The sequence below is a fragment of the Nyctereutes procyonoides genome, unplaced genomic scaffold, assembly GCF_905146905.1.
Source record: "Nyctereutes procyonoides isolate TBG_1078 unplaced genomic scaffold, NYPRO_anot_genome, whole genome shotgun sequence".
Classification (NCBI taxonomy): Eukaryota; Metazoa; Chordata; class Mammalia; order Carnivora; family Canidae; genus Nyctereutes; species Nyctereutes procyonoides.
The window spans coordinates 15,692,344-15,716,330 of NW_026575128.1; the positions used below are offsets into that span (position 1 = coordinate 15,692,344).

Sequence of the window (23,987 nt, forward strand, 5' to 3'; positions counted from 1 at the left end):
CGAAGCAGGGACAGAAGGGGCGGGGCACGGTTGCTAGGGCCGGGCCGCGGGGCGCGGCGAAGGGCTCGGAGAGGGACTCGGCGGTTGCTAGGACCGGAGGTCACAGAGCGCGGCTCGGGGATTGGGCGGCGACGGGGGCGGTGGGTGGTGATTGGGCGGCGCCCGGGAGGCTCCCGGGTGAGGCACGGGCGCGCGAGCGGGAGTTCCGGCGGAGGCCCGTGCCGAGGGCTGGCGCCTTCACCATGGCCTCGGCTGAGCTGGACTACACCATCGAGATCCCGGATGAGCCCTGCCGGAGCCAGGGTATGGAACGAGGGTCGGGCCCACCGTGGGGAGGTGACCGAACGAGCCTGCGGGTCGCGAGCGCAGCCGTGGCCCCGCCCCTCCCGCAGCCCCGCCCCTAGCGCCCCGCCCCCGCCCAAGCCCCGCCCCCGAGTGGTCTCCGCGCCCCGCCCCCCCCGCCCCCGCGGCCGCGGCTCCGCGCCGGGCTCTTTCTGTCCTTGCAGCCGTAGCTCGCAGGCCGTGGGCCTCGCGGCTGCCCCCGCAACTGACGGCTGCCGAGCTCGGGGGGCGGCCCTGATTCCTTGGTTTGGGATCGGGCCTCCCGCCTCCAGCCTCTGCGGCGGTGTGCGTAGGGGGCCCACCCACTATTTTCCACCCGCTGTTTTCCCGGGGGTCCTTGCAGAAGCCGCCGGACACGGGACTCCTCCCCCCGCTCTCCGTGGCCGCGGGTAGCCCCGCAGTGCCTGCCGCCGGCAGGGAGAAGTCGGTTCAGACCCTCCGTTCAGTAGCTGGATGACCCTTGGCAGTTTCCTCATCTACAGAGCGAGGCTCCTGACAGCAGCCTCCCTTCCAGGGCGGTGGGTTGCACAACTGAGGCAACTTGTGTAAAGGACCCAGCATAGTGTCTGGCGTGGAGTAAGTAGAGTGGTTAGCATTACTCCTTCCTACAGTCCTATCATTAAAGACAGGTGTGGGGGAGGCTCCAAGAGATGAGCAGCCTGTAGAGCAGGCCTGGGCCCCTGCAGTGGGAGTTGGGCTGGGGCCCAGACAGTGGAAAGTGTGGCCCGGACAGGGAATGCTGCTAGAGGAGGCTTGAGGCCCCGAGGCCAGCATCTGTCTCTCTGCCTTAGCCCACCACCCCTCTCCCCAAGACCCCTCAGTGGCTCCTGCTTGGCCTCAGGATAAATCAAGTCCAGGTTCCTGAAGGTGGCGTTCAAAGTCCTCATCGTTTGGCAGCCCCTGCTTGTCTCTCTAATCACCGTGCCCTTCCACTCACTGATCAATTTGAGTTTTATGTTCTTTTTTTTTTTTAAAGGATTTTATTTATTATTCATGAGAGGCACAGAAAGAGAGAGAGGCAGAGACACAGGCAGAAGGAGAAGCAGGCTCCATGCAGGGAGCCCAATGCGGGACTCGATCCCGGGACTACAGCATCACACCCAGGTGCTAAACTGCTGAGCCATCCAGGGATCCCCGAGTTTTATGTTCTGGCAACCCAAACTGCTGTGCTTCCCCACACACAAAGCAAAGGCTTCTCTGCCTTTGCTCCTGCTGTTCCTCTGTCTGGGATGCCCTTTCCCCTCCGCTGGCCCACACTGCCCCCTTGCTTGTCCTTGTCCAGCTCCTCACTGAAGGCTTCGCTCAGATGTTGCCTTCTTCAGGAGAACCCTCCGGGCCCCCTCCCATAGCATCCTGTGTTACTTGGTTGGGGTCTAGGAGGAGAGGGCGACCCCTAGGCTCCCACGGGACAGCTGGCCCTAGCCCAACTCTGTTTCCTTAGAGCTGGGTATGGTGGCGCAGGGCTTTTGGGCTTAGGGATGTAGAAATGCTTTTGAAGAGTTTTGGCATCAGGGGGAGATGAAGCCAGTTAATGTTACTGCCCTCGGAGAGCCACACCAGCTGGAAAGGGCTGGAAGCTGCCCTCCGTGTGGCTAGGAGGGTACGTTTTCCCTCGGTGCAGGTGGGTAGCCTGGTGATCTCGGTTCACAATTCACTTTTACCCCCTACTGGCTTTATGGCTTTGGCAAGTTACTGAACCTTCCTGGGCCTCAGATTCCTCCACTGTAGAATGGAAATTATAGTGCCTACTTCACGGGCTTGTTAGGGTTCACAAGATAGTGACTGATGTGTGTGCCTGGCATCGGTGTATCCCCTCTGCTAGTGGGTCACCTCACTGCTTCAGGGGGAGAGGTCTTAGAGTTGGAAGAAACCTCAGGGGGGCATTTAGTTCTACTGGCATGAGGGTATTCTGTTGCTTTCAGACCCTTCACTGACAGGATGCTTCCTCCCAGACATGCTGGCCTGTTGTAGGTACCTGGGATTGTTAGAAAACACTTCCTTTTCTTGAGCCGTGATAGGCCTTCCTGTCATTTCTGCTTTTAGTTCAGTATTTGCTGTGTCCTGGCCACAGGCTCGTTGCTGTTGCCTCGGAATGATTCACACACGGGCTCACTGCAAGGAGCTGTGGTTCTGGGGAGGGATGAGGATTTATAAGCAGGTGGTTTCGCAATGATGCGGTAACTGCAGGACAAGAGGGTCATGGTGGGTACAATACAGCAAGGTAATCTCCCTCTCTCTTCAAGAGGTCAGCTCATGCCTTCCTCACATCTCTCTTCTCCAAGAGAAATACCTCTAGGACTGTCAACTGCCCTTCCTCTGATGTGGTCCCGAGAGCCTCCTCTGAATGGGCTTTAGTTCATCATGCCTTTCCCTCTCAAAGTGCATGCCCCAGAGCTGAGCTGGAGGTTGTAGGACCTCCTCAGAAGGAGATAACAACACCATGAGATAACAACACCATGATCCCCTGAATCTGTTTCCCATCTGCAGAGAGCTCCCTGCAGGCTGACATGGCTCCATACGGGGACAGCCTGTGGGGATCCTAGAGATTGTCTTTCTTTTGCATTTAATGGTGGAGAAATATGTAGGACAGTCATATTTAGTTTCTGGAATTTCTGTCCTCCATATTTGAACATCAAAACCGCAGTGCCCAACGCTGCTCAGAGTTGACAGGTGAGCGGCTGCTGCTGGCCCATCAGTTAGCTGGAAGGCAGCTGCAGCTCTGAGGTGTTCAGAGCCCAGGCTGGGCAGCCTAGGAACCTTCTGTTGGGAATCCCACCAGCCAGTAGGTTGTGGGATGCTCATGCCGGGAGACTAGTTGCCTGGTGCTTTGCTGAAGCTGATCTCTTGACCTGGAATCTCCCTACATCCTTCTTGTCTGACCAGTGATCCCCTTCCCCTCCTAATACTGTGCTCCTGTCTCATTTTCTTGAGGAAGGTTCTATTCTGACTTCCACATCAGGGATCCCTTTTGTAGCGCTTTTGTTGGTTTTGCTCACTGTTGCTAGAGCCTGGCATGGATGAGGTGCTAAATGAGCTGAATGTGGGCCTGAGCCAGAGATGCTCTGACATCCCAGGCCAAGGCTACGCTGCGCTTTCTCCCAGCCAGAGAATGGGTGGCCAAGTTCTGCCCCAGGGCCCCTCTTTGGCTTGCGGGCAGGCCAGCAGGCCTTCTTAACGGCACTATATTGCTCTCATGTTAAGTAAACATTTTCAGAAATAATTGATTCACAGGGTCTGGGTGAGGGGTTTACCCTTAGAGTACAAGGAAGGCTTTCGGAGGTCACAGACAGGGGAAGTGAGGAATTTATCGTGAGCCCAGGTTTTATTGTGACTTTGCACTTCTGCTAAGCTCTAGCAAAAAAAAGAATGGGGAGGGAAAGGCCACTTAACCTTCAGTTAGCTTTCACTGGCACCCAGGAAACAGTTCAGAGTGGTTTTGAACACCACGGTGGGCCCCATTGGTCGGGATGGCTTCTTGGAAAACAGTGGCCCAAGCTGGATCTAGAGCTTCACAGCGCTGATAGGTAGATGGCGTGAGCAAAGAAAGTGCAAGAAGTAGGGGCGCTGGGGGAAACTGAGGTGGTCCCACAGACCTGTCACACCAGAGAGGTTTTAGAGACCCAGGTGAAGAGGGAGTTGGGACTCAATCCTCTCTGCCTGTGGGGCTCCCAAAGGGTTTTATTTTTTGTTTGTTTGTTTTTGTTTTTTTTAAACAGAGGAATTTAATTTACAGGCCTACCTTCTTTTATTGTGTTTTGCTTTATTGCACTTCGCAGATGTGCTTTTTTTTTTTTTTTTTTTTTTTTTTTTTTTTTTTTTTTTACAGATTGAAGGTTTGTGGCAACCTTGCATCAAGCAAGTGTATGGATGCCATGTTTTCCAACAGTATGTGCTCATTTCATGTCTCTGTGTCACATTTTAGTAATTCCCATAATGTTTCAAACATTTTCATTATTATTATATTTTTTATGGTGATCTGTGATCACCTTTGATATTACTATTGTTGTTGTTTTGGGGCACCACGAACCCTGCCAATACAAGACAGCAAACTTAATCGATTGGCCATTCCATCTTCTCTCTCCCTCTCCGTGGGCCTCCCTCTTCCCTGAGACAGTGTGGAAATTAGGTTAGTTAATAACTCACTAGTGGCCTCTAAGTGTTCAAGTCAAAGGAAGAAACAGGAGTCTCTGACTTTCAATCCAAAGCTAGAAATGAGTAAGCTTATTAAGGAAGGGCTATGGAACACAGAGGGTGAACACCAGTCCTTTTGTGCCAGAGAGCCAAGCTGCGAATGCAAAGGAAAAGTTCTTGAAGGAAATAAAGTGCTACTCCAGTGAACACATGCATGATAAGAAAACAACCTTACTGTTGATGTAGAGAAAGTTTGTGTCATCTGGATAGAAGACCAGATGTTCCTTTAAGCCAAAGCCTCATCCCGAGCAAGACCCTCATTCTCTTCAATTCTGTGAAGGCTGAGAGAGGGGAGGAAGCCGCAGAAGAAAAGCTGGAAGAAAAAAAAAAAAGATAAGCTGCAAGCTAGCACAGGTGGGGTCATGAGGCTGGAGGAAAGAAGCCATTTCCATGACATGAAAGTGTAAGGTGAAGCAGCAAGTTATGGTATAGAAAGCACAGAAAGTTATCCAGAAGATTTGGTTAGGGTAATTCATGAAGGTGGCTACACTAAAGAACAGATTTTCTTTCTTTCTTTCTTTCTTTTTTAATATTATATTTATTTATTTATTTGTGAGAGATACAGAGAGAGAGGCAGAGACACAGGCAGAGGGAGAAGCAGGCTCCCAGCAGGGAGCCCGATGTGGGACTCGATCCCAGGAACCCAGGATCATGCCCCAAGCCGAAGGCAGACGCTCAACTGCTGAGCCACCCAGGCATCCCAAGAACAGATTTTCAGTGTAGATGAAACAGTCTTATACTGGAAGAAGATATGATTTAGGACTCTCATAGCTAGAGAAGAAGTCAATGCTTGGCTTCAAAGCTTCCAAGGACAGGCTGATTCTCTTGCTAGGGGCTAAGGCAGCTGGTGACTTTAAGTTGAAGCCAGTGCTCATTTACCATTCTGAAAATTCTAGGACCCTTAAGAATTATGATAAATCTACTCTCCCTGTGCTTTTTAAATTGAACAGCAAAGCCTGGATGACAGCACATCTGTTGACAACTAGGTTTACTGAATAGTTTAAGCCCACTGTTGAGACCTTCTGTTCAGAAAAAAAAGATTCTTTTCAAAATATTGTTGCTCATTGACAATGTAGCTGGTCACCCAAGAGCTCTGATGGAGACGTATGATGAGATTAATGTTGTTTTCATGACTGATAACACAACATCTATTCTGCAGCCCTAGATCAAGGAGTAGTTTCAACTTTCGAGTCCTATTATTTAAGAAATACATTTCTTAAGGCTATAGCTGCCACAGATTGTGACTCTCTGATGGACCTAGGCAGAGTAAATTGAAAACCTTCTGGAAAGGATTCACCATTCCAAGTGCAATTAAGAGTATTTGTGGTTCATGGGAAGAGGTCAAAATAGCAACATTACCAGGACTTTGGAAGAAGTTGATTCCGACCTTCATGGATGACTTTTGAGGCGTAAGACTTCAAGGGAGGAAGTAACTATACATGTGGTGGAGAGAGCAAGAGAAGTAGAATTAGAAGTGGAGTCTGAAGATGTGACTGAAATGCTGCAATCTCATGATAAAACCTGAACAGATGAGGAGTTACATCTTATGGACAAAGTGATTTCTTGAGATGGAATCTACTCCTGGTGAAGATGCTGTGAAGATTGTGGAAATGACAACAAAGCATTTAGGATGTTCCATAGACTTAGTTGCTAAAGCAGTTTCAGGGTTTCAGAGGATTGACTCCAATTTTGAAAGAAGTTCTGCTGTGGGAAAAATGCTATCAAGCAGCATCACATGCTACAGGAAAATCACTTGTGAGAGGAAGAGTCAATTAGTGTGGCAAACTTTTTTGTTGTCCTATTTTAAGAAATCGCCACAGCCACCCCAGCCTTCAGCACCCACCACCCTGACCAGGCTGCAGCCATCGACATAAGGGCAAGACCCTCCACCAGCAAAAAGATGATGACTCACTGAAAGCCCAGATGATGGTTTGCATTTTTTAGCAATGTATTTTTAAAGATTTTATTTATTTATTTATTTATTTATTTATTTATTTATTTATTTATTTATTTATTTATGAGAGACACGGGGTTGGGGGGGCAGAGAAGCAGGCTCCTCACGGGGAGGCCAATGTGGAACTTGATCCCAGGACCCTGGGATCATGCCCTGAACCGAAGGCAGATGCTCAACTGCCGAGCCACCCAGGCGCTCCTAAAGATTTTTTTTTTAAAGATTTTATTTATTTATTCATAGGAGACACAGAGAGAGAGAGAGAGGCAGAGACATAGGCAGAGGGAGAAGCAGGCTCCATGCAGGGCAGCCCGATGTGGGACTCGATCCCGGGTGTCCAGGATCACACCCTGGGCTGCAGGCGGTGCCAAACTGCTGTGCCACCCGGGCTGCCCAAGATTTTGTTTTTTTAAGTAAACTCTACACCCAATGTGGGGCTTGAACCCACAACCCTGAGATTAAGAGTTGCATGCTCTCCTGACTGAGCCAGCCAGGTGCCCCAGCGATATAGTGTCTTTAAACTAAGGTATGTACGTTGTTGTTGTTGTTGGTTTTTTTTGTTTGTTTTTTGTTTTTTTTTTTTTTTATATTATGTTAGTGGCTACTTAATAGACTACCAGTATAATATAAACATAACTCTTGCATGCTCTGGGAAACCAAAAAATTAGTTATTGTGATATTCGCTTTATCAGAGTTGTCTGGAAATGAGCCCATAATAGCTTTGAGGTATGCCTGTGTTTTTTGAATCATAATCTCTTTCACACATTAATAAAAATGCTTTAGACTTTGTTTACTCTATACCAGGCGCTGTGCTAGGCTCTGGATGTGAGCTTCAGACCTGGTGGACCCTTTCCAGGACTCCTGTCCCTGAGCTTACTGGGGTTTCCGCTGCTTTTATGCCATTGACCATGTCCTGCTCACATGCCAGGCCTGCCAGGAGCACCTGTTGCGATTTGATTAATGGGCAGCCACCTTATGTATGGAGGGCTCTTACTCCCTTTTACCTATGAGGAGCAGACACTTGGGGAGCTGAAGTATCTTACCCCACGTGGTCCCAGATTTCAGCTCTGGAGCTCCACTCCTAAGCCAGTGGTGTGTAGATTTCGGTTCCCATTTGGAAGGTGTTGCTTGAATACAGTTCCATTTCTAGGAAACAATTAAGGACACACACAAGGAAAGGGGTGTCCAATAAAGTTTTTTTTTATAATAGCAAAAATTGGAAACATCATGTCCGATAATGGGAGATTGGTCACCACAAATTATGAAATATTCTACAGTCGCTCCATAGCCACTAAAAAGAGTCATGGAGAAATATATAAACTGACAGGGAGAGACGTTCACAATATATTGCTAAGTGGAAGAAAGCAGATTACAAAACAGTGGGATTCCAATTTTATTAGACATTTTCTCCTTTTCTCCTGTACGCACGTGTTCCTCGTGAAGGAACGGTGTCTCCGGTTCATTGAACTCTTTCTTTGTGCTGGATACGATGCACAGATTTATTTAATCTTATTTAATCTATATATCAACAGCCCCATTTTACAGATAAGGAAGTTGAAGTTTAGAGAGATTGCTCAAGGTCTGTCTTATAGTTATTCGTGGCAGAGCCAGGGATTTGGATGCAAATAAGGTTTTTGTTTTATTTTTGTAAAGTTTTTAATTTAATTTTTAAAAAAGATTTTATTTATTTATTTATTTGAGACACAGATAGAGAGAGACAGAGACACAGGCAGAGGGAGAAGCAGGCTCCACGCAGGGAGCCCGATGAGGGACTCGATCCCGGGACTCCAGGATCGCGCCCTGGGCCAAAGGCAGGTGCTAAACCGCTGAGCCACCCAGGGATCCCCCACTGCCCAACTTTTTAACTTTAATTCCAATTAATGTATCATTAGTTCCATATGTACAATATAGTGATTCAGCACTTCCATGCATCGCCTGGTGCTCATCACAGCTCCTTAATCCCCATCCCTTGCTTCACTCATCTCCCCCTCCCCGCGCCCTGGTCAGCATCAGTTGGTTCTGTATCCTTAAGAGTCTTTTTCTTGGTTTGTCTCCTTCTCTTGAATTCGGATATGGTTTTATAAAGTATGTACTCTTAAGATACTGTGCTACTGGGGCCCCTGGGTGGCTCAGTGGTTGAGCATCTGCCTTTGTCTCAGGGCGAGATCCCGGGGTCCTGGGATCCCACCTCGGGCTCCCTGTGGGGAGCCTGCTTCTCCCTCTGCCTGTGTCTCTGCCTCTCTTTCTGTGTCTCTCATGAATAAATAAATAAAATCTTAAAAAAATAGATATGGTGCTACTTTCCCAGGTAGGCTATTATTTCAAGAAGTTTAAAAAAAAAGGTAATGTTAAGTAAAGTCATTCAAATATATAAATATGGGAACTGGGGGAAACCTGGCTGGCTCATTTGGAAGAGCATGTGATTCTTCAGGCAGGGAGCCTGATACAGGACTTGATCCCAGGACCCTGGGACCACGACCTGAGCCAAAGGCAGATGTTCAACCACTGAGCCACCCAGGCACCCGAGCATGTGATTCTTGATCTTGGGGTCATGAGTTCAAGCCCATGTTTGGGACAGAGTTTACTTAAAAAAAAAAAAGCAAAAAAAAAAAAAAAACACAAACAAACAAACAAAAAAACCCCACCAAACCAGAACCAGGTATGTGAGATTCTAGAAAGTATTTCTGGGGAGTAGAGGAAACTGAGGATTCTTTTATTCTTTGCATTTTAAAAAGAAAACATAGATTCTTTGCATTTTGATTCTGGCTTACAGATAAAAAGCACATATTGTGCCACAGACCCTCATGCCTTGTCAGCCTTTCCTTTGTCTTCTCCACATGCCCCTGGGATATAAAAAATCTAATTTATGCCTTAGTTTTATGACTTAAACTGTTGTACAATATATGTATCTGTAATTCTTATATTATTGGTGTCAGTGTTGTTTTGTTGAGAAATTCTAGAGGACAGGGAGCCTGTGAGAATAAATTGTTTTGTGCATGCTCAAGAATTGCCAGGATCGAAAAGCATACTTCTGCTTTGCCAAAGGGCTAAAATAACATTTTAACTCTCATTGCAAAAGTAATACATTACTGATTTTAGAAAATGGGTAAAAAAAAAGAATCATGAAAAAGCAATTGCTACTAATGCTAGAAATAATTGCTATTAATATTTGATGTGTTTTTTCTATGTATCAGTATATAGGTGTGTGTGTGTGTGTATATATATATATACATATATATATACACACACCTATAAATATATGTATATTCTGTTACATATGCTGCTTTTCAACTTGCTTTTTCACTTAATTTATTACTACTAATTTTTTCTTAAAGATTTTATTTTTAAGTAATCTCTCGACCCACCATGGGACTTGAACTTACAACATCAAGGTCACGAATCGTACGCTCTGCAGACTGAGCCAGCCAGGCACCCCTATTACTATTAATTTTTTTTAAATGATAGTATTGTTGGGATATAATTCACATGCCATAAAACTCACCCTTTTAAGATGTACAATTCATTGGTTTTTAGTATATTGGCAGGATGGTGCAACCACACCACTAACTCCAGAACATTTCCGACACCTCAGAAGAAACCCTATACCCATTAGTAGTCACTCCCTGTTCCCTCCTCCCTTCAGTTCCTGGCAACCACTGCTCTACTCCTCTACGGATTTACCTGTTCTGGACATTTCATAAAATGGAATCATGCGGTAGATAGTCTTTTGTGGCTGGCTTCTTTTACTTAGCACAGATTTCCAAGGTTCATCCATGTTGTAGCCTGTGTTGGTACTTGATTGCTTTTTTATGACCAAATAGTATTTCGTTGTATGGATATACCACATCATTTTTAAAGGTGATAGGCATTTAGATGGTTTCTACTTGGTGGCTATTGGCTATTGTGAAGAAAGCTGCTATGAACATTTGTGTACAGGTTTTTGTGTTCATGTCTTCACTTCTCTTTTTTAAAAATTATATTTATTTATTTATGAGAGTCACACAGAGAGAGGCAGTGATACAGGCAGAGGGAGAAGCAGACTCCATGCAGGGAGCCCGATGTGGGACTCGATCCCAGGACCCTGGGATCACACCCTGAGCCGAAGTCAGATGATCAACCGCTGAGCCACCCAGGTGTCCCCGTGTCTTCACTTCTTTTAAGTGTATATTTACCTAGGAAGAGAAGTGCTAGGTCCTATGATAACTTGATGTTTTATTTATTTATTTATTTATTTATTTATTTATTTATTTATTTATTTATTTATTTATTTTTAGGAAATGCCAAACCGTTTTCCTTTTTTTTTTTTTTTTTCCAAACCGTTTTCCAAACTAACTACACCTTTTTGGATTCTAACCGGTAGTGTACGAGCAGTCTGATTTCTCTACATCTTCATCAACACTTGTTAATATCTGACTTTTTGTTTTTTTTTTGTTTTTTTTTTTTTTTAATTTATTTATTTATGATAGAGAGAGAGAGAGAGAGAGAGAGAGAGGCAGAGACATAGGCAGAGGGAGAAGCAGGCTCCATGCACCGGGAGCCCGATATGGGATTCGATCCCGGGTGTCCAGGATCCCGGGTGTCCTGAGTCAAAGGCAGGCGCCAAAACCGGTGCGCCACCCAGGGATCCCAATATCTGACTTTTTGATTATAGCCACCCTAGTGGGTATAACGTGGGATCTCATAGTTTTGATTTTTATTTCCCTAATGACTGTGATGTTGAGCATCGTTTCATGTGCTTATTGGTTATTCATATATCTACTTTGGAGAAATGTGTATTCAGATCCTTTGCCCATCTTTTTTTTTTTTTATCCTTTGCCCATCTTAATCGGATTGTCTTTTTATTGTCGAATTGTAAGAGTTGTTTGGTATGCGTCAGATACAAGCCCCCTATCAGATATGTGATTTGCAGATATTTCCTCCTGTTCTGCAGGTTGTTATTTTCATTTTTTTGATGCTGTCCTCTGAAGTACAAATGTTTTTAATTTTGATGAAGTCCCGTAAAAGTTTTTTTGATGAAGTCCCAATTTATCCTTTTTTTTTCTTTTATTCCTTGCACTTTTGGTCACATCCAAGAAACCACTGCTTAATGCAAGGCCACAAGGGTTTACTCCTGTGTTTTCTTTTAAGAGTTTTATGGTTTTAGCTCTTATAGTTATGTCTCTAATTTGCTTAATGTATTATCAAACATTACCATGTGATTAAACATTTTTCTTTCTCAGAAGTGGAATTGCTATGTCAAAGATTGCATATTTTTGAGACTTTTGATATATGTTCCAAAATTACTCTTGTCCCTGTCCTTTCCCTCTACCTGCCTACCTGTTTTCCACTGTTCTGGGTCAGACCTTTGCCATCTCTCACCGTGCATGTTAGAGCAGCCTCCTACCTGTTCCACATGGACACTGCTTGGCAGTGTGATAAGCGCAGTGGCATGGTGATGATGGGTGCTGTGACAGTACAGAGGGGCATCTACCCCAGTCTGGTGATTGGGGTGGGAGATGAGAAGGGGTTGAGGAAGGCATCAGGCGAGGCTTCCTGGAAATGAAGAGTGAGCTGACTCAGTAGGTGGAATGGGCATTAGCCAATCATAAATGTGGAGCAGCAGCATCCTGGGCCAGGGAGGGAGGAGCACGTGTGAAGTCTTGGGGGTGGGAGTGGGGTGGCATGGTGGTCCAGAGAGATGGAAGCCGGCTCTGGCTGCGTGTTCTTGGGGAGAGGGACTTACTCTCTCTGTTTTAGTTTTCTTGTCTTTAAAATGGGAACAATAGTGACTAACTCCTAGGATGGTTGCAGAGCCAAATGACGTAACATATGTTGGGGCTCTGGCTGGGGTGACAGGTCCCTGAGGAGGAGGAGGTGAAAGAGGTCAGAGTTGGATCTGTTGACGTGCAAAGGTAGCTATGTGTACTCGTTTGGAACTGAGGTGATAGAGATGTGGTTCAGACTGTGGGCTTGGGTTTTGTTACCCAAGGCGCCAGCTGGGACAGTGGTTACAGTGGTCTCTAGACCACTTGGGTTTGGATTCCACTTTCACTGCTTATTAGTTGTGTGACCTTGAGCCAGTTATCGATTATCTCTGTGACTTGGTTGTTCATTGGTAAAATGAGAATAATGACAGTACATTTTTCATGGGATTGTTGTAAAGATTAAATGAGTTGATATATAAAAAAATAAAAATAAAAATAAATGAGTTGATCTATAAAGTGCATAGAACAGTGCTTGCTTGACACATAATGCTCTTTTTCCTGGTACCATTATTGTTTTTCTTGGTGATGGGAAAGAGGGGGAGGTAAGAGCTGGACGGAGATGTGGATTTCAGATGGGCTGGAACCTGTCTGTGATGGCTTAGGAGGTGGATTTGATTGCCTGCACTGGGTCATGGGAAGTCTTAGAGTACAAATGAGAGATGGAGCCAGTGCCTGAGTCTTGTCCCTAAGGGACAGCAGCCAGAGGCCCTGAGATGTCAGCCACAGGAGGGAAGTGGGTGATATGGCCGTGGAATAAGCATAAAGGGAACAGGGGCTTTTATAAAAGGATGGAGGAATCATGATCTGGAGGTGGCAATAAATAACAATAGCCATAACAATCACTTTTATTACTTTGGAAAGGGCAGTGGGTAACAAGGAGAATGCTGGCTCTTTCTCCTTGGATCCATCCTTCACTTTGCAGCCACATGTTCATTCCAGCACGTTTCTCCTGAGTGCCTGAATGGGCCAGCTGCGGGGCTAGGCACTGAGGATGCGGTGATAAACATGCCACACTCGGTGCCTGCCTTCACGGAGCTAAAGGCAGAGACACATATTAATCGTGCAAGTCATTAATCAGTACAGATGGGATCCTGCCGCTTCCCCCAATTCCAGAATCATCATTTGCTCTCTACTCCTGTGAAATAAAATCCCAACTCCTATGCATGGCCTGAAAGGCCTTGTGGGATCGGGCCCCAGGCCCACTCTGGGCAGCTCTCCCAACCACTGCTCCTCCTCACCCAGGTTCTAGCCCCCCAGGACTGTTTGCTGGGCCTCAGACCGACTGTAGCATCTCCATGGCCTTCTGCCCCCGCTCATGACCTCTCTCCGCCTGGCATGTTCCTACTGGGCCTCTGGGCCAGCGCAGCAGATGTGTCTTCCTTTGGGAGGCCTTTCCTGGTCTCTGGCAATCTCAGCCAGAGCACCTCGGATTTTTCTGGGTTGTAGCCCTTGAAATACAGAATCAGAAGGGGCAGCATGGCTCCGGTGGGAGGAAGTCAGGATAAAGGCTTAAGTTAGGAACCAGTATTGAGAGTGGGGCCCCGGGAGGAGATTGTTGGGGGAATAGGAGATGCCCACAGACAGAAAGAACACTTGTGGCTCAGGGGAAGCCTCGAGTGCCTAGCTGGAGGGAGGGACCAATCCCCTCCCGTGAGGGGCAGTACGGAGAGGTTGGGGTCTGAGAGAGAGGCAGTGTGTTCAGGGTGTCTATATATATTTTTTATTTTTTAATTTTTTTTAGATTTTATTGATTTACTTGAGAGAGAGGGAGAGAGAAAGGGAGAGTGAGAGGGAGAAGCAGACTCCCCGCTGAACAGGGAACTGGATGTGGGGCTTGATCCCAGGTTCCAGGGATCATGACCCTAGACCCTGGGATCAAGCCCCGAGCCGAAGGCAGACGCTTAACCGACTGAGCCACCTGGATGCCCCAGGATGTCTATATTGTTAGAGTTTCTTCATGGAAATGCCTACCTGAGTCGGTGACGCCAAGTGTTCCCGTAAGACCCGGTGGAGCGGAATGGGGTTCCAAGTCCAGCTGTGGGAGAGGGGCAGGTCAGGCCCAGCAGAAGCTGTTGGAACCTTTCCCAACCCAAAATGCACCATCACTGCTGGTGGGGGCTGGCCTTAACTTTGGGGGCCACCAGGGGGTGTGACGTCCCTTGGCTGCCTTCTGTGTATGTGAGATAAATGCCGAGGCCGTTTGCTGTGTCTTGGTGGTGGCACGGGGGACCACTGCAGACCACTTTAGGGGAGGGGAGCCTGTGCTCAGGCGGCTGCACAGAGGTGAGGGAGCCTCCCTGGGGCAGGTCTCAGGAATCTAGTTCCAGGATCTCAGGGATTCCAAGGCAGATCCAAATGGGTGGCTGTTGATTGGTAGGAGGCTGTTGAGGCCTGAGCTTCATGGGTGGTCACCCCCAGTGATATACGTCTAGGGTTCCAGGGAGGCACAGATGTGGCCTCTCTGCCAGAAGGGCCAGGGCAGTTGGAGAGCTGCCCTAGCAGCAGAGGGGGACACCCGATGGGGACACTGGGCCTGGAAAGGCAGTGCGATTATTTGGAGTGGCCTGAGTGAGATTTGTGGGCCCGTCTCCCTCACCAGGGGCCAGGCCAGCATCCGGGGATTCTGGGAGGGCTGGCAGGCGACAGCAGGGCCTGAGGCGCTTGGCAGCCTCTGCTCCAGGCCGGGTTGCAGTCCAGCCTGGGATCCCCGTGTGGGCGGGCAGTTAATCTCTGAAGGCCAGAGTCACCACTGCTGGAGAGCAGGAACAGTGAACTTTTCAATCACATTAATTTCCACAGGAAATTGTTGTCTTCCTTTTGTCCAAAGGTTAGTGATTTATATTTACCATCCTCTTAACTAGCCTTGAAATTTACTGTTGCCAGGTCACCACTGGCATCCATAAATTTCGAGGTGGCAGCTGAGCATGGCCAAGTGGCTTGATACTTGGAAGGGCACAGCCCAGCCCTTTCGGGAGGGCAGAGAACTAGTAATGGACAGACCCTGCACAGAAGTCCCCCGGAGCGGCTGGGTCCCTACTCGGCGCGGGAAATGAGTGAGGTCTGGCTAACAAGGTTGCAGGGAGGCCTCTGGGAAACTAGCTACAGAGAAGGCGGCTGGCTTGTGCCTGTGCACCTCATGAAGGAGACGTGCTTCTAAGTTGGGGACGGTGCTGGTGGCACAGAAGGTCCTCAAGTGGCTTAGTTCGGACGGGGGGCAGCGGCCAGATTCCCAGCCGTACGCTTCCTGTGTGCCTTAGGCCACTACCCTAACCTCTCTGTGCCCTAGTTTCATCATCTGCAGTAATATACCTGCTAGTGATGTTCTGAGTGTGAAGGCTCAGTACACATCGGCGAGGATTACAGGATGGGGTGGGCAGGTTGGTATGGACCCTCAGGGGCTGCGTGCTCTTCCTCCCTGATGCCACTGACCTATCCCTTTCTCCATTTAAGGTCCTCTCCTTCCAACTGCTTGTGAAATTAGAATAGGGCTGGCAGGCTTTTTCTGTAAAGGGCCCTAAGTATTTTAGGCTTTGCGAACCACAGGGTCTCCGTTGCCACTACTCAGCTCTGCTGTTTTAGCATGAAAGCAGCTACACACAGCGAGTAGATGAATGAGCATGGCCGTGTTCCAATAAAACTTTATTGTGGACAATCAGACTGAAATTTTATATAACTTTCATGTGTCACAAAATGTTATTTCCTTTGATTTTTTTTGACCATTTAAAAATATAAAAACCTCTATTATTTTTAGCGTGTGGTTCCTACAAAACCAGACCGTGGGCTGGATTCGGCCCATGGCTTGTAGTTGGCTGACCCCTGGATTAGAAGGTGAAATTGCATGGAGAAGGTTCTCACTTCTCTCACCAGGGCTACATCTTTGAGTTACTAAAGAAAGGCGCCCTCATGTGGGTTTTTCCAGTGACCCCGCATCACCTCCCGAGAGGCCTAAATGCCACTTGAGGCAGGATTAGAGGAGGATGCCCCATGGGGACCTGAGCGCCTGTGTCTGGCACCTGTTGGCTCCCGGTCTACAGCTAGGTGGGCTCTGGGCTGGCCAGTGGGCCTCGCCCCACACCCCGCGTGGCCACTCTGGTGCTCACAGTCCCACCATGTCTGTGTTTCAGAGAGCAGCTCCCACCCAGGCCAGAAGGAGGTGGGGGCCCGGCAGCCTTTGGTGATTCTTTTGGGCTGGGGTGGCTGTACCGACAAGAATCTTGCCAAGTACAGCGCCATCTACCGCAAGAGGGTGAGTACCGCAGGCTTGGGGGCAGGGGCGCTGCCTGGGGGCTGCTCCTTGGGGGGCTCAGCCCCCCCCACCCAGGCTGCAGCGACTGCCAGCGCGGCAGGCCTGGCACCCAGAATGGCCGGGGCCATGGGGACTTCGGCAGGGTTATCCCGTCTTCGCTGCCAGCTCTGCGGCCGCTCTATCTCCTTCAACCCGCTTCCTCCAGCCCCACAGTGGGCAGCCCAGCCCCGGTGTGCTCCCAGCTGTGGAGTCGGCCCACATCTCAAGCTCTTGCTGAGCCAGAGCCTGGGCCCAGGGTGCTGGGTGGAGCGGGTACTCCCGGGATGGCCCCTTGCTGACCAGGTAGGTGTCTTAGGGTCGACCTGGCACCGTCACATGCCTCCCGTAGGAGGGCCTCTTGGAAAAGAGACTCAGGCTGGACATTTTCTGGCTTCTTCTTAGGCCACCCCAAGAGTTCGGGATGCAGAGCTTGTGGTAACGGGAGAGCCTGAGGGGGGCCTGGTTATAGTTTAGAGGCCCCTTTCACATCTTTGGCCCTTGGCCAGGGCCTGCCCTCCTCAGCCCAGACCTCCCAAAGCAGGGAGAGCCAGTGCCGACAGCCCTGGTTGGCACCCCGAAGCCCTGGGCTGAGGGGGATGGGAATCTCCTGGGAGAAAGGCCAGTGCCGGTGCCCCCAGCCCCTTGCCTTGGCCTCCCTCCCCTGACCGCCGTTTGCAGTGGGCCTGTCGAGTGTGGGGGCCCCAGGATAGGAGAGGGGCTCGGGGCTGGGGTGGGGATGTTGTTCTGAGCCCGAGGCCTTCCCCCGACCAGAGGGCCAGTCCTCTGGCGTCGCCCTTTACACCCTTTACGAATGGCCTTGCTCTGCAGGTAGTTTCAGCCACTTCCCAATTCCACTCACTGGGCCAGGTTGGTTGTCTGGCTTCTCAGTGGACTAAGATCCCTGAGGGCAGGGGGAGACTAGGAATAGGTGAGCGTGACCAGAGCAGAGACTGCGGGGAAGGGCAAGTGTGCAGAGCAGAGGCTGGGGAAGGCCCCGGGGGGGGTTGATGTGGGAGTGTGGGGTTAGATCCCAGGGTCCTCTGGGAAAGGAAGGGGGTCAGGACAGGATGGGTGTGGAGAAAAGCATTTCCAACCCCAAAGTCTGGATACTTGATTTTTAAAAAGAAAGTAAAAATGCCCTATCTACCACCTGTGTTGACTAGCAGTGCCCATCCTTCCAGCTTTTCTCCGGGTGTAGCTTTTCTTTCACTAAACGAGATCTATTTTATTTTATTTTATTTTATTTTATTTTATTTTATTTTATTTTATTATTTTATTTTACTTTATTTTATTTTATTATTTTTTATTTTACTTTAATTTTTTTTAAAGATTATTTACTCACGAGAGACACACAGAGAGAGAGGCAGAGACACAGGCAGAGGGAGAAGCAGGCTTCACGCAGGGAGCCCGTCGTGAGACTCGATCCCAGGACGAGATCTATTTTATATACTTTTTTTGTATCCTGCTTTATTTATTTACTTTTTTCAGATCATGATCTCCACCTTGCCATGTTAATCTGTTTTTATCTCCTTGAGTCCCCAGTCCATATTCAGATTCTCTCACGGTCCCCGGAATGTCCCAAACTGGGATCCAATCCAGGATCACCCACTGCATCTAGTTACTTTGTTCCTTAAGGCACTTTTATTTTTATTTTTTTAAAAAGATTTTATTTATTTATTCATGAGAGACACATAGAGGCAGAGACACAGGGAGAGGGAGAAGCAGGCTCCATGCAGGGAGCCCGATGGGGGACTCGATCTATTGACTCCGGGATCACGCCCTGGGCTGAAGGCAGGCACTCAACCACTGAGGCACTCAGGCATCCCTATTTTTTATTTTTTATTTTTTTTTAAATTTTTTTAAAATTTTTTATTTATTTATGATAGAGAAAGAGAGAGAGGCAGAGACATAGGCAGATGGAGAAGCAGGCTCCATGCACCGGGAGCCCGATATGGGATTCGATCCCGGGTCTCCAGGATCGCGCCCTGGGCCAAAGGCAGGCGCCAAACCGCTGCGCCACCCAGGGATCCCCTATTTTTTATTTTTTTGAAGATTCTATTTTTAAGTAATCTCTATACCCAACGTGGGGCTACCAGAGAGTATAGTCAGGAGTGAGTGGTCGCCAGCGCTGCTGGAAGGAGAGTACAGTGGGCATGAGGAGGTGTCATGGGATTTGGCCATTTGGGGGATTGAGGGGTGACCTTGGTGAGAGCAGGGCGGGGGAGTCAGTGGGAGGGGACGAGGTGGAGAGGGCAGGTGTCAAAGATTGTCCAGGAAGGTGGAGAGAGGGTAGGAGAGAGTTAGAGGGGAACACAGTATAATAGAGGCTTTAAAAAAATAGTAATGTTATTTATTTAAGAGAGAGCACATGTGGGAGAGGGGATGCGGAAGGGGCACAGGGAGAGGGAGAGAGACTCTTAAACGGACTCCCCGCTGAGCACAGAGCTGGATGTGGGGCTCCGTCTCTGGACCCTGAGGTCACAACCTGAGCCCAAACCAAGAGTTAGATGCGTAACCGACTGTGCCACCCAGGTGCCCCGAAGGGGTGGCTGCTGTTGCTGCTCCTGCCACTTTTCTTTAATGAGATTGATTTGACAGGAATCTAGAGAGAGGAGGAGACTGAAAATACAGGAGAGGGAGACAAGGAGCCACACAGGGCCCCGGGCCCAGTGTGCCCAGAGATGGGGAAATGCTTGGGGGGAACCTGGGATCTGACACGCAGGGAGCATCTGCCTGGGGAGGTGGTCTCAGGGATGCCAGGCACCTGGGAAGCCTCGAAGTGGGGCCCAGACCCATGGGCACAGGGAGCCTTGGCACATGTGTGCCCTCCCTCGGGAGCGTTGGGCCCTTGTAGGACGAGTCCCGTGTGTGCACCCTCAGATGACGCGGAACTAGAGGGCACACACCATGTGTGTCCCCATAGATGACGTATTCCCAGGAATTGTGGTTTATTTCTGCATGTGAATGCTCCAGGGGAGGAGTGTGTGTGTGTGTATGTGTGTGTGTGTTGGGGGGTGTGCAGCATGTAACCGTGCACCTGCCCATGGTATGTGTGCATGTGCATCTGTATTCACAGATGGTGTGCTGGGTGCACATGAGTGAGTGGGGGGTGCGCGTGAATGCACATGAGTGTCTGCACCTGTGGGATGCGACGTGGGTTTAGTTCTGGGAGTTGCATGTGTGCGATGGTGTGAGGCGGGAGTGTGTGTGCATTTGTGGGAGATGCCGTGTGTCAGTTGGGGTGGTCGGGAAGTTAGAACAGAGCACTTTATGGAGTGTCCCAGAGCCTGAGGGGCCAGGTGGCATCAGTGACCCCGTCTGCAGAGTCGGAGGACGAGGGCAGGCCAGGGCCTTGGTGAGAATAGTGCCAGGAGGGGTTGGGGGCAGATGTCACCCTGGAGTCCGTGGGAGGGGTGAGGCTAGGGGGCTGGTGGCAGGGTTAGCTCGGCGACTTGTTTAGCTCTGGGTCGTTCGTCCTTAAGTGCTGCGGCCAAGCGCCGTGCTCCTTATTACTCCTTGCACCACTGGCCGTCCCGTCGGGTTACTGGGCCAGGGCGGCATGGGACCCCTGAAGTGCATTTTGTCATTCAGTCTCCACCTTAACCCTGTGAGATGGATGTCATCCCAGTTTACAGATGGACGCACAGGCCCAGGAAATTGATAAGTGGTGCCAGGAAGAGAACCCCAACCCGTGTGACACCCTGGGCTGACCTCAGGCCCTGCTGGCAACGGGCCCTTGGTCTCCCGAGTGGGACAGTGAGGGGGATGAGCCCCAGGCACATGGCGTAGGCCGCCGTTCCTTTTTTTTTTTTTTTAAGATTTTATTTATTTATTCATAGAGATAGAGAGGGAGAGAGAGGCAGAGACACAGGCAGAGGGAGAAGCGGGCTCCATGCAGAGAGCCTGACGTGGGACTCAATCCAGGGTCTACAGGATCACGCCCTGGGCTGCAGGCGGCGCTAAACTGCTGTGCCACCGGGGCTGCCCCTAGGCCACTGTTCCTAAGTGACCTAGAGAAGGATGTATGTGGAGACTTGGAGGTGTGCTTGACCCGGGCACAGAGGGGTCCGGGAACCGGAGAGATTGGCTCAGGTTGTAGAATTTAAGGAACAACAGTGTTACCATGTTTGGAATTTCAGGGCGAGTGGGAGGAGGGAGCCCGGGTTGGGTGCCAGGCCCTAGGCCCTGCCAGGCCCAGGAGGGACCCTGGGGGTCTGCAGGGGGGCAGCTGAGGCCACTGGCTATTGTGATGCGGGCCCGGCACACAAGTGGCCTCTGGCAGGGCTGGGGCATGCAGGCCGTGTCCGGCGTGGGGTTCCCTGGGGTGCCCCCGGTGCCAGGCGGGGGGCCGGTGCAGAGGGGGTCACTGCAGCCAGTGTGGCCAAGAGGGAGGCCTGAGTACGCCAGTGGCGTGCAGCAGATGAGGCGCAGGGGACCGTGAGAAGGAGACGGGGCACGGGCCACGGGCCGGCCTGGAATGATCATTCTGGACGTGGGCCTTGAGTGCCGCCTCCAGTCGAGAGGGCCCGTGTCTGGGCGAGGAGCCGGTGCCTGGAGCGTGCCAGGCCCGTGGGCCCCCGGCCCCCCCCCCCTGCCCGGGACCCGCCAGGGACCCGCCCCCCCCCCCCCCGACCCAGCAGGCCTCTCTCCTCTCCCCAGGGCTGCATCGTCATCCGATACACAGCCCCGTGGCACATGGTCTTCTTCTCCGAGTCCCTGGGCATCCCTTCACTTCGTGTTTTGGCCCAGAAGCTACTTGAGCTGCTCTTTGATCACGAGGTGGAGAAGGAGCCCCTGCTCTTCCATGTCTTCAGCAATGCGGGGGTCATGCTGTACCGGTACGTGCTGGAGCTGCTGCAGACCCACCGGCGCTTCTGTCGCCTGCGCGTCGTGGGCACCATCTTTGACAGCGGGCCCGGCGACAGCAACCTGGTGGGGGCCCTGCGGGCGCTGGCCACTGTCCTGGAGCGCCGGCCTGCCGCGCTGCGCCTGCTGCTCCTGGTGGCCTTCGCCCTGGTGGCAGTCCTGTTCCACGGCCTGCTTGCGCCCCTCACGGCCCTCTTCCACACCCACTTCTATGACCGGCTGCTCGACGCAGCCTCTCGCTGGCCCGAGCTCTACCTCTACTCGAGGGCCGACGAGGTGGTGCTGGCTAGGGACGTGGAGCGCATGGTGGAGGCCCGCCTGGCACACCGGGTCCTGGTGCGCTCAGTGGACTTCGTGTCATCTGCACATGTCAGCCACCTCCGCGACTACCCCACTTACTACACGAGCCTCTGCGTCAACTTCATGCGCAGCTGCGTCCACTGCTGAGTCCCCTGCCCCACCCACCCACCCCGCCTCTGTTCCAGAAATAAATGCCCAACACCTCCCGCAAACTGTATCCATGGGTGGGGTCCTCTTTTGCTTCAACTCCCCTGTAGCCCTTGGGGACTGTCGTCCCGCAAGTAGAGTATTCCCACTGAAGCTCTGCCGCGGGGACTGGTTGTCCCGGCATCCCAGGGCGGGAGCACCTGGACGGGTTAACGTAGGAGTCTCGCAGTGGCTGCGTGTAGGCAGGTGCGCGGCAGGCTGCTGGTTCCTGTGGCTCCAGGCTCTGTAGGGTCAACCAAGTGGGGACAGTGGGGTTGATGAGCCTCGGGGTTGGTCTCTAGCTTCTTGGAAGGACGGTGAGCTCTGAGGGGGGGTGCCAGACAATAGGGTCAGGCTGGTGCGGGGCGCTGCTTCTGCCCTGAAGCCCCAGGAGAGCAAGGCCCTGCAGCATGAAGCAGCTCCGCACAGACCCCACTTAGTAGTTCACATGGAGATGATGCTCTCTCCTCCCTGCCGGAGAGTCTGAGGTAGGAGTCAGATGCGAAGCTGAGGATGCAGAGGAGGCAGGCCTGCCTGCCCCCCCATGCTTTGCCAGGAAGCCACTGGTCCAGGAAAGCTGCAGGATGTTTCACAGGCAGGTAGGAAGCCCTCAGTGCCAGGAGGAGCTGGGGCGAGCTAAGTGAGTAGCCCCGAAGACCAGAACCGGGGCCAGGAGCCATTTGGCTAAAACAATGAACTCCCATCTCCTCGAGAGACCCACTTGGATCATCTCCAGGCAGGAGGGGTGGCTTCTGGGGTTCTCCATCGTTGCTCGGGCTGTCAGTCCCTGCTGCACAATGCTGGTGCGCAGTAGGTAATCGAGGTCTGCTGACTGAGCTTACTGTGGCATTCGGGGACTTGGCGGGGCGGGGACGGGCTTTGGAAGTTTGGCAGGCAGTGAGGGAGCTGACCCTTATGTTCTCCGTTCTCCGGGCTGACGCACCCTTTACCTCCAGAGCCAAGCTCGGTGTGCATCTTGTCAGGCCTCTGGGCCCTCGGGGCCCCGCTGCCACTGATCCCCAAGCTGTGTGGCTGCATTCCTAGCCATGGCCAACAGGTGGCAGTGCTGCCTGGGCCATGAGACCAGGCCTCAGGATCCCGTAGCAGGGTGGGCTTCACCACCTGGCTCAGGGTTAAGTCCCCTCTTAGAGAGCATGTGCCCCCCCGGGGGGGGGGAGTAACCAGCCATCGGGACCTACAGAGCCCACGGCAAGGCGAGGGGAGAGTCGAGACCTGAGGGGAGCCAGCCCACTGGGAACTGGGCATTACTTACTTACCTTCCAAAACCTTAACCCCACGGGGCTGCTCTGCTGTGACAGGTCATGGACATTCCCTAGAATCTTAGGCCCCAGGATTGTTGTATTCAGGATGTTTGGTACCATCAGGCTGGGCCCGGGGCCATGCAGGGCCTTTGCTGGGCTCCAAGCAGGGTGACTTGTCACCTGGGTGCTGGAGGCTAGAGCTGCCAACTGGACCCTGCTCTGTAGAATGTACCACAGGCACCCCAGATGTCGGGGTGTCTAAGGTGGGGGGTCCTGGGAAGATGGAGTTTGGGCCTGGGGTGTGAGAATGTGTAAAGGACAGGACTCAACCTGCAGCTTTGAGCACCCACTCAGGATGCAGATGACTCACTGGCAGCGGGCAGCCTCAGGGATGACAGTTTGATAAGGTGCCATCTCCAGTGCTGGCTGCCCAGCTTCTGTTCCCGACGGGAGTCCAACTGGACAACTGGGGGTTCCTACCATAGCCAGCTGAGGATCTAGGCAGTAGCTCTACTGGAGTGTTGGTTGGTCACTAGCAAGAAAGCCTTGGGGGCTGAGATGCTCGTTTTGGTCCGTGGCTCGTTTGAGGGGACTAGCAGGGTCTAGAGGCTTGGGGTTTGTGTCTGCCCAGCTCATAGCTGCTGCTGCTCTAGATTGGGGCATAGAGCTATGTACCCCCAAGCTCTGACCTCTTCTGTGATTAATGAGCTGACGATTCTGCATCGATAAGGAATTAACCTGGAGCCCCTACCCATCAATAGTCAGGAGTCCAGGTCCCCGGCCCCACCCCCACTCCTGACAGAGTGCTCCAGGGCCCCCCTGAACTGACCAACCCCACACTGCTTTGCACACCCACATTC

The 23,987-nt window shown here is 51.1% G+C and overlaps 1 protein-coding gene across 2 annotated transcripts; it reads left to right on the forward strand.

Moving 5' to 3' along the window:
* The first annotated feature begins 100 nt into the window (after positions 1 to 100).
* TMEM53 (transmembrane protein 53) lies at positions 101 to 23,968 on the forward strand. 2 transcript variants are annotated; one of them, XM_055341688.1, is made up of 3 exons: positions 101 to 303; positions 16,353 to 16,474; positions 21,173 to 23,968. In XM_055341688.1, exons 1-3 carry the CDS (start codon positions 243 to 245, stop codon positions 21,824 to 21,826), a joined length of 837 nt encoding a protein of 278 aa, XP_055197663.1. In that variant the 5' UTR covers positions 101 to 242; the 3' UTR covers positions 21,827 to 23,968. The 2 variants fall into 2 exon arrangements, with proteins under 2 accessions (XP_055197663.1, XP_055197664.1); XM_055341689.1 differs by lacking the exon at positions 101 to 303 and adding an exon at positions 524 to 918.
* The last annotated feature ends 19 nt before the right edge of the window (positions 23,969 to 23,987 follow it).